This window comes from Phyllostomus discolor, chromosome 2 (genome assembly GCF_004126475.2).
Source record: "Phyllostomus discolor isolate MPI-MPIP mPhyDis1 chromosome 2, mPhyDis1.pri.v3, whole genome shotgun sequence".
Taxonomy (NCBI): Eukaryota; Metazoa; Chordata; class Mammalia; order Chiroptera; family Phyllostomidae; genus Phyllostomus; species Phyllostomus discolor.
Window position 1 is genome coordinate 120,859,401 of NC_040904.2, and position 13,749 is coordinate 120,873,149.

The 13,749-nt window shown below is 40.1% G+C and overlaps 2 protein-coding genes across 4 annotated transcripts in view; one reads left to right on the top strand and one right to left on the bottom strand.

Moving 5' to 3' along the window:
• LOC114512850 (centromere protein P) overlaps positions 1 to 13,749 on the top strand; it is a 284,496-nt gene that overhangs the window by 172,839 nt on the left and 97,908 nt on the right. The gene's annotated exons all lie outside the window — the stretch shown is intronic.
• ECM2 (extracellular matrix protein 2) overlaps positions 1 to 13,749 on the bottom strand; it is a 43,123-nt gene that overhangs the window by 2,173 nt on the left and 27,201 nt on the right. For both annotated transcript variants that reach the window (XM_028531978.2, XM_028531980.2), the window contains exons 7-9: positions 10,397 to 10,554; positions 8,502 to 8,641; positions 6,828 to 7,154 (exon numbers count right to left, since the gene is read on the bottom strand). In XM_028531978.2, coding sequence (XP_028387779.1) covers positions 6,828 to 7,154; positions 8,502 to 8,641; positions 10,397 to 10,554 — 625 coding nt within the window. The remainder of the gene's footprint in view (positions 1 to 6,827; positions 7,155 to 8,501; positions 8,642 to 10,396; positions 10,555 to 13,749) is intronic.

Sequence of the window (13,749 nt, forward strand, 5' to 3'; positions counted from 1 at the left end):
TCCCATCAAAAGGAATTTTGCAATAGCTAACAAAATTACATGTGCATTTTTCCCTTTTCACCCAGCAACCCCACGTTTAGGAATTTATCCCAAAGTTAGACTGTAAAAATACAAAATAAAGTTATGCACTGTGACACTATTTGTAGTAATAAAAGAATGGAAACAATAAAATTTCTGTCAATAAGGAACTGGTTGAATAAAATGTCTGTAAAGTCTAATACTATGCAGTTGTAAAAAGGACTGAGGAAATTCTCCATTTTTTGATAGGAAATAATATCCATAATATACTGCTAATTTTAAAAAGTAAAGAGGGAGACTTCCAGCCAAGATGGAGGCATAGGTGTGCCTCCTCGCACAACCAAGATAGGGACAACAATTTAGAAACAGAGTAACAACCAGAACTGACAGAAAATTGAACTGTATGGAAGTGGGACATCCAAGGAGTTAAAATAGACATATTCATCCAGACAGGTAGGAGGGGTGGAGTCATGGAGCTGGGCGGAAACGGGTTGTGCCGCACAAAGAGCATTGGGACTAGGTGCGTAAGACTGTAGCGGCTGGACTCTGAGCCCACAAGCGGCGCTGGCAAACCCTGGTGGAGGGATGGCATCCGGCAGACCCGGCGAGGCAGCAATTGTAAAGCAAGGCACTGCGTGCAACCCAGGATGCCAGTGCTGGGAAATAGAGCCTTGGGGCACTGATTGAAAATGCCCGTAGGGGTTGAGGCACAGGGAGACACTCCCAGCCTCACAGGAGAGGTCGTTGGAAAGACCCACGGAGTACACAAGCCCACCCACACGAATATCAGCACCAGAAAGGTCCAGTTTCTTTGGGGGAAGCGGGGGAAGGGACTGATGTCTTCGGAGGGTGGAGCAAGTTCCATTGTTCCCTCTCAGACCCCTGCCCCACACACAGCGTAACAACGCAGGCACTGGGGTGCCCCACCCTGGTGAACACCTAAGGCTTTGCCTCTCATAGGTAACAGGCATGACCAGACCAAAAAAAAAAAAAAATTATATATATATATAGCTCAAACAGAAAAACAAATGAAAACCCCACAACCAGTACTTTTAAGCGGCTGAGAGATGGCCAACCTATCAGATACACAGTTCAAAGTACTGATGATCAGGATGCTCACAGAACTGGTTAATTTTCATCACAAATTAGATGGAAAAATGAAGGCTACAATAAGTGAAATGAAGAAAATGCACAGGGAACCAATAGTAATGCAATGAAAGCTGGGTCTCCCATCAGTGGAGTGGACCAGAAGGAAGAAAACAACATACAGTCAGAAAAGAATGAAGAAATAAAAATTCAAAAAAATTAGGAGAGGCTTAGGAACCTCCAGGACATCTTTAAATGTTCCAACAGCCAAATTATAGGGGTACCAGAAGGAGAAGAGGAAGAGCAACAAGTGGAAAAGTTATTTGAACAAATAATAAAGGAGAACTTCCCCAGTCTGGCCAAGGAAATAGACTTTCAGGAAGTATAGGCAGCTCAGAGAGTCCCAAAGAAGTTGGACCCAAGGAGGAACACACCAAGGCATATCATAATTACATTAACCAAGATTAAAATGAAGGAGAGAATCCTAGAAGCAGCCAGAGATAAGGAGACAGTAACCTACAAAGGAGTTCCATAATACTGGCAGCTGGTTTCTGAAAAGGCCTTATAGGCAAGAAGGGGCTGGAAAGAAGTATTCCAAGTCATGAAAGGCAAGGACCTACATCCAAGATTGCTCTATCCAGCAAAGCTTTCATTTAGCATGGAAGGGCAGATAAAGTGCTTCTCAGACAAGGTCAAGTTAAAGGAGTTCATCATCACCAAGTGTTTCTTTTATGAAATGTTAAAGGGACTTATCTAAGAAAAAGAAAATGAAAACATGTACAGTAAAATGACAGCAAACTCACAATTATTAACAACCACACCTAAAATAAAAGCAAATTAAGCAAACAACTAGAACATGAACAGAACCATGAAATGGAGATCACATGGAAGGTTAACAACAGGGGAGTAGGAGGAGGAGAGAGGGGGGAAAGGTATGGAGAATAAGTAGCATAGATGGTAGGTAGGAAATAGCCAGGGAGAAGGCAAGAATAGTATGGGAAATGTAGAAGCTAAAGAACTTATGACACATGGACATGAACTAAAGGGGGGGAATGTGGGTGGGACAGGGTGTGCAGGGTAGAAGGGAATGAAGGGGTGTAATGGGACTACTGTAATAGCATAATCAATAAAATATAATAAAAAAAGTAAAGAGTGAAAATAAACACATGCTTTCTCTCCAAAGAGGAAAAGAAAAATCCTTCTGTGTAATATTTGTATAGCAGTTGTTGGAGAGGATGGGGCATTATGGATAAGTATATATGCATGCTTATATTTGCAAAAAGAAATACTGAAAGGTCAAACCAGAAGTTAATTTAAAAATTCAACCTGTGGGGAAGGATGGATTATAGTGTAAGAGACAGACATAGGAGACAGACTTCTCCTAATATACATTGTTATGCAGTTTTGACTTTGAAATCATATAACTTTAACATAGTAAAAATATTAATCAACTAGAAAATAACAATTCCTAAAAACCAAAAAAGAGACCTTTTCTGAGTATGCATTAAGTTGTTGACATATTATAGATAATACCACTGTATTTTAGCTATGCATCCTTTGTACAACATACTCCAAAGACAAAATGGACCTACCAAAAGCATCAAACTTTTTTGTTGTTAGTTGTAATAATGGTATTGTTAAATAAAAACTTTTTAAAACTATTGTTTATATATTGTAATAACAATAACAAATGTGAGTTAATATTGTTGGGAACCTAGATTTTCAGTGTTAAGATAAACAAATTTAAAATAAAAGGAATACTCTATAATGTTAAATTAGAATTGGGAATGTCAATATGAAATCATTTTTTCTCTTTACAGAATGCATGTTTTTTAGCAGTCCACTAAAATTCTTCAAAACCGTAATAACACATTTGAGGGTAACATGCCTGGTATGCATACTGGGTCCTCTGAATACTATTCCCCTGTAAGAGTAGCAGGGGCTCTTTGGAGAAGGGCTGGCACAGGTATGCAGTAGGAAATGTAAAAGTGAGCTAAGATCAATGGAGGCCTGTCTAAGGACATAGGAGCCAGCTTGAAGGGCTACCATTGGCCAAAGACGGGACACTTTAAGAGCAGTAATTGCAATTGAGTGAAACATTTTTAATATGTAAAAACATAAGTTCATGTTGCTGAGAGAGAGAGAGAGAGAGAAAGTCAAAAAACAAAAGAATAAAGCAAAAACACTCAATCACCGTTTTTCCCTAAGATAGCCATTATTAAAATTTTAATGTATTTTATAGTCTTATGTATATAATTTTTCTCATTTTATAAAGATAACATATTGTATTAGTTTAAGGTGTACAGCATAATGAATCGATATATGTATGTATTGGGAGATGATTTCCACAGTAAGTTTAGTTAACATGCATCACCTCTCATTGTTACAAATTTTGCTCTGGTAACTTGAAAGAACTGATCATGTTTCCTCTGGCAACTTAAAGGAAAGAACTAATCATGTTTCCTACATTTCAGAGTAATAAAAGTGACCTTTCTTGATAAGAAAAAAAATTCTTTACAGAGGAATTCTAGCTGGCAAATATGGAAAGAATGACAAAAATAGAAATTCAGCATTTTATTACCCTTAAGAAGATAACAGACTTGAGACTTCCAGTCAAGATGAAGGCATAGGTAGACTCACTTTACTTCCCCCCAGAACCCCAAGAAGAATCACAACCAGCCTCAAAACAAAAAACACCATGAACTGCGAGAAAATCGAACTGTGTGGAAATCCAACAACCAAGCATTTAAAGAAGCCACATTCATCCAGATGGGTAGAAGGGGTGGAGACAAGCAGCTAGGACACAGAGGACGTGGTGCAGCACAACCAACGGTCCCACATTTGAGTGTGATAGATAAAAATTGGGAGGGATACCTGGATTGCAAATGATCCCAGCCCCAAGCCAGACCTCCATAGTTTGGCATTCTAGCACTGGGAAGGTAGAATCTCAGAACTTCTGGCTGTAAAACCAGTGGGGATTGGGGTAGCAGAAGAAACTACTGGTTTCAAAAGAGAGTCCACCTAAAGGGCTTGCTGGGTCCTAAAACGTCCCCACATCTCCACCCACTCTGGGAATCATCACCAGGGCAACAGCTAATGGGGTGCCAGTTGCAAACGGGAAGTGGTTGAAGTGACTGGAAATGGGGCAAATCATACAACTTTAACAGGGGTCAGGCAGTGGCATTGTCCCCTCTCTAACCCTTCCCCCATACAGTGCTACAAAGTGATGAAGCAGGTTGCCCCACCCTGGCGAATACCTAAGGCCCTTACAGCTTATCTGGTGTGCTTCGACAGGGAATCAAAGCAGCCCTACCTAATACACAGAAATAAACAAAGAGAGACTGCCCAGTCTCTTTGACTGCCCAGTTGGGGAGACAAAGAAATATGGCCCAAATGAAAGAACAGATCAAAACTCCAGAAAAAGAACTAAGCGAAATGGAGATAGCCAACTTATCAGTTGCATAGTTGAAAACACTGGTGATAAGGATGCTCAGAGGAATTGTTGAGTATGGCAAAAACATAAGAGAAGAAATGAAAGCTATACTAAGTGAGATAAAGAAAAATCCACAGGGAACCAACAGTGAAGGGAAGGAATCTGGGGTTCAAATAAAAAATTTGGAACATAAGGAAGAAATAAACAATCAACCAGAACAGAAAGAAGAAACAAGAATTCAAAAAAAAAAAAAGAAAATTAGAAGAGTATAAGACGGCTCTGGGATATCTCCAAACATCCAACATCAGAATCATAGAGATGCCAGAAGGAAAAGAGGAAGAGCAAGAAATTGAAAACTTATTTGAAAAATAATGAAAGGAAACTTACCTAATTTGGTGAAGGAAATAGACATACAAGTCCAGGAAACACAGAGAAGCCCAAGGAAGTTGGACCCAAAAGAGAGCAACACTAAGACACATCATAATTAAAATGCCAAAAGTTAAAGAGAATCTTAAAAACAGCCAGAGAAAATGAGAGTTACCAACAAAGGAGTTCCCATAGGAATGTCAGCTGATTTCTCAAAAGAAATCTTGCAGGCAATAAGGGGCTGGAAAGAAGTATTCCAAATCACCCACATCCAAGATTGCTCTATGCGGCAAAGCCATCATTTAGAATGGAAGGGCAGATAAAGTGCTTCCCAGATAAGGTCAAGGTAAAGGGGTTCATCATCACCAAGCCCTTATTATATGAAACGTTAGAGGGACTTATCTAAGAAAAAGAAGATGGTTGTGGCTGGCGTAGCTCAGTGGACTGAGCGTGGGCTGGGAACCAAAGTGTCGCAGATTCGATTCCCAGTCAGGGTACATGCCTGGGTTGCAGGCCATGACCCCCAGCAACCATACATTGATGTTTCTCCCTCTCTCTCTTTCTCCCTCCCTTCTCTCTCTAAAAATAAAATCTTTGGAAAAAATTTTTAAAAAGAAAAAGAAGATCAAAAATAATGAACAGTAAAATGACAACAAACTCACAACTATCAACAATTAAATCTAAAAAAACAAACAAAAAAAACTAAGGAAACAACTAGAACAGGAAGAGGGTCACAGAAATGGAGATCACATGGAGGGTTATCAGCGGGGAGGCAGAGAGGAGAGAATGGGGGAAAAGGGAAAAGGAATAAGAAGCAAAATTTGGTAGGTACAAAATAGACAGTGGTATGTTAAGAATAGTATGGGAAATGGAGAAGCCAAAGAATTTATATGCATGATCCATGGACATGAACTAAGAGGGGGTGGCAGATTCCTAGAGGGAAATGGACAGAGTGGGGCAAAGGGGGAAAAATTGAGACAAGTGTAATTGCATGATTAATAACATACACTTGAGAAATAGAAAAGAAAAGATCAGACTCAAGCAACAGTGATCTGTGAGTGAAACCATTGGTTCAATGGGGGAGGAGAAAGGTTATAATGGAAATGTTAGACTGTGACCACCTAAATCCCACCAGAAGTGGTGCAAACACATGCATCCTGTTGCAGTGTAATAGGAAGCAAGCACATAGCATGACTTATGGAGTATCTCAGGCAAATATTTTGAAAGCAAATCTTACTGAACCTCCCTACCCATCCCTGACTTCTTCCACCAGGGCTTTTAGAAATCCTTAACCCTTTCTCTGTCTTGTTTTGGGGAGAGTTTAAATGTATTTGGAATTTTAGAGAATGAGAAAAGAATAAGGATGTAACCTTCATGGACAAGGCCCCAGAGCTCAGTGATCTGCCTCTCTTGTTAATGCTTTCTGGGCAGATGGAACACATGCAGAAAACTGTGTCTGGACAAGTGAGGGAAGCTGAATCTCCATAAACTTACTTAGAATTTTACCTTCAGGAGAATTTAGATAGAAGCAGTTTTAATTTTGGCATGTATTTAGATTTTGTGTTCTACAGATTAGTGTTTATAATTATGTGTGAAGGTGGGAGAAGCACCATCATATAACACCTTGATGCCTCATTTCAGCCTGTCTTTGAGGTTTTAAGTATTATGTAATAGTAATCTATTTTTTTAAAATTTTACTATGGAAGTATGCAAATATATACAAAAGTAGAAAAACATTATGAATTTTTATATACCTATTATCCTTTGGTTTCAACAGTTACTAGCATTTACCAATCTTGTTTGATGCAATTCTTGTCACTTTCTTCCTTACAGTAAATCCCAGACATCATGTCATAGTAGTTTAATCATATATTTTTGTCAATCACAGTAATGTAAATGGATACCTGAAAAAGCTAAAATTTACCGTATCTTGTTGTTGTTCAACCTCAAGAAATGTAGTGCTTTCATTTCCTGAACCCCTGGTGGTATCGATTTTAAGTCATTGTAATCCAGAAACAGCTCTCTCAGAGAATGATAAACCCCGTAGAAGGAGACTCGGTCCACGCCATCATCAGAGAGTTTGTTGAATGATAGGTACAGGTATTCCAGGCCTGGCTGCATGTGGCCAAACACGTAGCCAGGGATGCGCTCAATCTTGTTTCCCAAGAGCACGAGGTGCAGCAGAGACTTGGGGAGGTAGGAGGGGACCTGGTAGAGCTTGTTGTAGGAAAGGTCAATTGATTCTAGATTTCTGCAGCAAAGCAAAGAATAAACAGGGTAGAACATCAGGGAAGTGACTGAGCTCTAGGTTGTTACGAAGCCAGTCAGGATACTTTCTGATTTTTCTGTCAGCACTTGGTGTGCTGTAATGATTCCCAGTACAACAGTGGCTCTGTGACAGCTTGACTCAAGGTGTGTGCTCTTACCTGGGCACCACACAGCTGCTCCAGTTCCCCCAGAGAGGAGCACCAGAGTTCAGAGAGAAAAACTCATATCCCAGGGGTAATGGTGAGGCTCAAAGAGGTCCCCAAATATCTCTAAGGTCAAACTTGAATCAGGAATGAAATCCCAAGTGTTATAGCCAACATCATATTGCCTATTCCTAAAATCTTCAATGATCCTATCAAAGAAGTGGCAGTATTGTAGAATTTTTATATTCTCATTCCATTTCGATCTGATGACCTGGCACCTGGGACATAGAGTGAGACTAAGGGATCTAGAAAAGGTGGTTCACTGGCCCTGGAAGATCAGGAAATGTGAGCTACCTGATTGGTTCAGGAGCCTCACTTACAGCCTCTGCCTACCCGTGAAGACTTGGCACCTGATAAAAACTCAGTTACCTGCCACCACCACATGCTGATAAACCCAGCTGGCCATCCACACTTTTCATTTCTCTCCATGCTGCTTCTAAAAAAAACCTATCCCCGCTGTGCTAGTCAGATCCCTTGTTCCCTTGCCACAGGTTGGACCCGCTAACAGGGCTCAATCCAGCTTTCCCACATGGCTTGTTCTTCACTTCCTGCCTGGCAGTCTCCACGCTGGCCCCTTCAATGAGGGCTGCAGTCTGGAGCCACAGATTTCTCTGCAGGAAGATGGCCTTTGCTGTGTGTCTGGGCTATCAGGCCAACCATTCTCCAGTCTATTTTGTAAGACTTGAGGTAGAAAAATTGGAGAAATAAAGACAGTGTGGTTGTAGGACAGTGAAGTCTTGTGCTTTTACCTAAGGGGGTTAATGGAGGAGGGCAGTTTCCTTCCTCAGTCTTTGCAGGGGATTATCTCGCTTAAACTTCATGACTACCCTTTGAAGTTGACAGAGTGAAAGTATCATGGTGGCTAGACCCCAGGTTCCACTGCGCGGGCTCAGTTGTGGCTGGCAGAGCACTTGGATGTGGTAAGGTGTCCACACCAGCAGTGACTGGTCATCATAACACCAGTCACATCATCATTGGTTTGAACTCCATGAAAGTACCTAAGTTTGGGGCAGAGGGAGAGTCACTAAGAAAGGATACTGTCACCTCGCACATTATCTCCCTGGTCATACCTTTAATAATGGCAAAAGGAAGAAATTGTCTAAAGCCTAATTATAGTGTATACTTACTCTTGGTTTATCCAGGCCAAAGGAGCAATCCTATTTTCTTCAATTTTATTATAACATAGTACAATGACATTGATATTTCTGGTATGATTGAAACAAATTTCAGTTATTTCTTCAATTTGGTTATTTTCTAGGTATAATTCCTATAATTAAAAGAAAAGACGTATTTTTCTTCTTGTTAGTTGATGAATATATTCAATTTTATAGAAATTAAAGTGCTATTACAAACTATTCTCATTAGTATTATCTAAGGAGTCTTTTACTGCTCTTCCAAGTAAGTTCATTTACCTCATAAATATTTAGAGGTAAACTAGATCAGTGGTTTATAAACTTTGTATAGTACAATACTTGTGAGCTCTTTATTATTTTTTTTTAGTTTTTAATCCTCACCCAAGGATAGAGTGACTGATTTTTAGAAGGAGAAAGGGAGATAGAGAGACAGTGAGAAACATCAATATGAAAGAGAAACATCAGTTGATTGCCTCCTGTATGTGCCCTGACCAGGGATCCTGACCAGGTATCAAAGCCACAACCTTTTGAGGTATGGGATGATGCCCCAACCAACTGAGCCACTTGACCTGGGCACTTGTGAGCTTTTTAAAGTATAAATTTCAACCTAAATGGACCCCAGTCAAAATTCAGTCATCCATACATTGGAACTGCAGGTCTGAAGCTGTGCCTTGGATGGATTCAGAGCACATGTGACTGTGTGGACAGCGCTTCTCAAGTTAGTGAGAAAAGTCCTTTGGAACGAGAAAGGGGGGATGGAAGGGTCAGATATAGAGTGAAGACACGTTACTCTTTGTATTTTTCAAGGTGTGGACTCACACACCTATGTATGTATTTGTATGTGTGTTTTACCATGTGCCTTATGTATTGAAAACTTTAATTTCTTAAAAAGTTACACATTGCTGACTCCATCCTACAAAGAACCTGACCTCGCATGTCTGGAATAAGTCCAAGAGTCTGTATTTCTTTAGAACCCAAGTGATAGTGATTGTAAGCCAGGTATTGGAACCTTGATCTTTAATATTTTGATAAATTCTGATGTTACTATCTTAATCTGCAAATAGGAGAAAGAGGAAGGGTGGTGTCTATGGCAGCATCAGATGGAGATCAAAGGCCCTGTCTTAGCCTGCTGGGTCCATAGCTGTGGAAAACCAAACCTTGTCCTTCCTTCTTCTTGTCGAGTGATCTACTGTATGGTAGAAATGGAGCCCAGAGGAGATGGCCTGAGTTTCTGCTGGGTCTGCTAGACCTTTGTGTACTTGATTCAGGAAGTTGGGGTGTACCCTCAGTACCAAAGACCAGCAGGAGTCCTCTTTAGTTAAGTGTGTTTAGTTAAGCAAGGGAGACCACACTTTGCTGCAACAGGGGCATCTGCAGAGGGGGTGAAAACAGAACTGCACTTGGGCCTTTGGGAGGAGCTGGTCAGAACTGGTAAATTAGGGGGCTGTTGGCACAGTGAGCACCCGTCTCTGTAGATTTTGTCCATCCATGCAGGGTCACTGTTAGTTCATGTGGGGATCTGGGTGGAGCAGACTGAGATAATCATCACAATTCTGTTTGGGACAGTTAAAACTATTTTGCAAGTCAGGGTACTTTTTGCAAGTCATAGTTTCTGTTTAAATTCTTAGTTCATTTCCCCAGTTTCTCCTGAGGAGCTGTCAGTAGGACCGGTTTATTACTTTTTTAAGGGTCTCTGCTCATAATTATAACTTTAATTCATAATTTTATGTAATACGAAGAGAAAAAATGTTCAAATTATAGCAAGTTCCATATATGGCATCAAAACTACTACTGAGTTTAATATGTATCACAATAATGTCTTAAAATATATTTATTTTTGTGGCATACTGTATTTAAAATATAAAATATTTGCAGAAAGATATACGTACCTCAAGAGAAGTAGGAAGACCCTGTGGTATAATTCTAAATTTATTTCTTCCCAGACGTAGGTAGGATAGGCTCTTCAAAGGTGTGAAAGCTAAAGGATTGACATTGGTTTCACTGAGATTGTTCCCTTCCAGTTCTAAGGTGACCAATTGATTTAAATCTATAAAAAAAAAAACCCCAGAATTATTTGAGTATTAGGATAGTAACTGGAAAACCATACAATTTCTATAACCTTTCAAAACATTCTGTGAAGTGTTCAGTTTATTTGGAGGACAGATATTGTAGCTTCTTTCTTTGTATCTCTCTATAGAGCCTTTTCCCAAGTACTTTACACATTCTAAATCAGGGGTATCAAATTCATTTTCACCAGGGGCCACATCAGCCTTGGTTGCCTTCAAAGGGCTGATTTCGACTCCTTAACAGTTAAGGAGTAGTTACATTTATATAGTCCTAAAATTATTTTTGCCTTGTGAAGACAATCTGGAGGCTTATGTGGCCCCTGGTGAAAATGAGTTTGAAACCACTGTTCTAAATGCTTAGTTCAGCCAGGACAGAACACTGAATGTTTGGTCCCATGGAGAGGCAGGCCTAAAGAGAAACCATTGTTAATGCTGTGTAATCAAAATGCACACTCTAAGGGATGGGTGGCAGTTCGGCAGCGATGGCCAAGCAGGAACTCAGAACACAGATGTGCAAGAAGTCAAAGGTTGTGGAAGGTCATTTGAAGCATTTGTAAAGCCAGGTGGGTATTAAATGGGATCATAATTGGAGATGGATGAGGAGTGTAGTGCAATGATTCCTTTTCCAAGACAAAGGAAGAGCGCTCTTTGCCTGGCAAACCCTCCGTTTCTGAACATGCAGCACTGAATTTCCATCACAATGTTCGCTTCCTGGCAGAGAATGCAGCCAAGTAGATGTTTTGAAAGGAAAATTATCAAAACTTCCATGCATTCAGAGTGTCCTGCCAAAAAAGGCCTTTAGACAAACAAGTTTTCTCTAAATTGTTTCTACTGGCCTCAGTAGTGGTATGACACAGATTGGAACCTTAAAGAAGAATGGGCTGGTCAGCAGTGATGATTGCCAGAAGTATCTGAGTCAGACATTCAGGGCGTAGCTTTGCAGTTTGTTCAGTGGCCAAGATTTCCAGAATAGGGGATGTTTTCATATTCAGCTCAAGTCACAGGCATTGCCCTAAATTCTCTGTGTAACTCATTTCCTCCATCTAGGCCTATCAGAGAAGCAAGACAGTATTCTCTAGAGTACAGATCATAGACACTAGAAGATGACACAGAGGAGACAGCAGTGTAGACTTGAGTGGTATGGAAGTGTGAGCATGGCTCAGCTGGTGGTGTTTAGGATCAATTCAAGGGCTGAGAGACAGGAATTAGGGAGGCCAACTTGTAACCTCTAAAAAGTGATTTCATTTCCTCATATTCTCTTTATCCAAAACTGAAGATACTGAGCATTCAGTGTATTTATCTAGCACAAAGTTCAGGTTTGGAAACATAATGGAAGTTTTCCTCTGAAACTTCCAAGTGTACTACTTAGATTGTATCTACTATCTAAGATAGTAGATAGTAGAAGTACACAAATGGTTATTATAACTCAAAAGAAACGTGATGCACAATATTGTGTATATTCATATACACAATATTATACATCACTACAATTCTCTCATTTATGTGTATATTATATATGTAGGAAACACACAGTGTATGTGTTACAGTAGTAACAGGAAATGAGATAGAGTTAGAAATGAGAAAGAGTTAGTGCATACTTCAGGAGATCTGCTTTAAACCTTGCATCATATCCTGAATGACAGACTCACGGAAGTAGAACTGCATGCAGTTCCTATGGCATCCAGATTGTTTCATTTCTCCATGCTTTTGCACATGCTGCTTCTCTTCCTGAAGCGTGTTTCTTTCCCACTTCCCTAAAACTATACGTAACCTGAAAGGTGGAGACCTGCCACAAGAGATAATGGAAGAACACTGATTTCCAAGCAGCAAGCTTCTGCCTAGAAAAAGTAGTGTCACAGTACTAATGCTGGCCTTTCTTCAGCCTCAACCTGCTCACTGCCAGTCAGCCTGATCATCTAGGACAGCAAGACTCAACAGGAGCTAAGGAGCCTCAGTGGTTACAGCAGTCAAGAGAGAACCCAGTACCTTAGGGGTCGGCACTGGAGCAGGACTGAAATGCACCCCGAAGAGAAAAAGAGGCAGCCCACACAGAATGAAGGGGGCTCTGTGGGTGAGATGACAGTGGAGAGCCTCCTTGGTGGCCACCTGCACAGGTCTGAGGCCTCTGCAGTACTGGGACTATGAAGAGGGGAAGGGAGTACAAAGGAGGCCATTTCACCCTGGACCACAGTCAACCCTCTGGAGCTGTGGAAACATTTGTTCATGAGGGGGAAGAGCAGAGAAGCAGTTTCAGGAAGGTGTGAGAGCATTTTCCAAATATGGACTTAGTTTTCTAACATGTCATTTGATAACACAGGAGAAATGTGATCTCACATGTAGTTCACATTACAGCCCATTAGTAGTACACTTCTTCCAAAGTAAATATTACTTTGGTCTATTTCAGTTTCTAGCAGTTAGAAATTGAAATTTCTAATGTCTTTTCCATATTATGAGTCCCATCAAAATTTGTGTTTATTAATGGTTTTCTTGTGTACCCTGAAGTTCATCTCGAAATAGGGTATTTCCATAACTCTAGAATCCTTAGATTTAGCCATTCTCACTATTATTTTTTCCCCACTACCAGAAGTGTTTTCTTCCTGTGAAGTTTTTTGGGAGTGAAAGGAACTAACTGAATTGTTTTATTCCTTTGAAGGCTTGGGTAATAAACATTAGCATAATAAATATATTTCAAATCAAATAAGTGTTGAGCACTATACCTCAAGAACTACGTTAGACAGTTTCAAAGATAAAACAAAAAAAAATTAGGCAGTCTTTGTTTTAAAGAAGAATATAATCTAATAAAGACATTAGCTAGAGTTCATGAAAAGCTAAATGTAATACTGCCTCTTTTATATAGAGTTGATAATATGGCAACTTTAGTTACTCAGCTTAGTCCAGAAACAACCATAAGGATATAATTCTAGGTGTATTAAATATGTGGAACATGGGGCGTCTTCACTAAAGCCCATTCATAAGAAAGCCAGGCTGTCATGGCGGCAGCCATACACCCTTGGGAACAAGACTGTCAAAGCCAAAGTGTCTGCCATCGAGTGCCTGTGCTACAGTTAGTGATTGTAGGATAGCCCCTTGGCCTCACATATAGTGGCCACTTACTCATATTTGATATATAATTCTTATATACCAACACATGATAAGTTAAAATAGCAGCAGGAGAT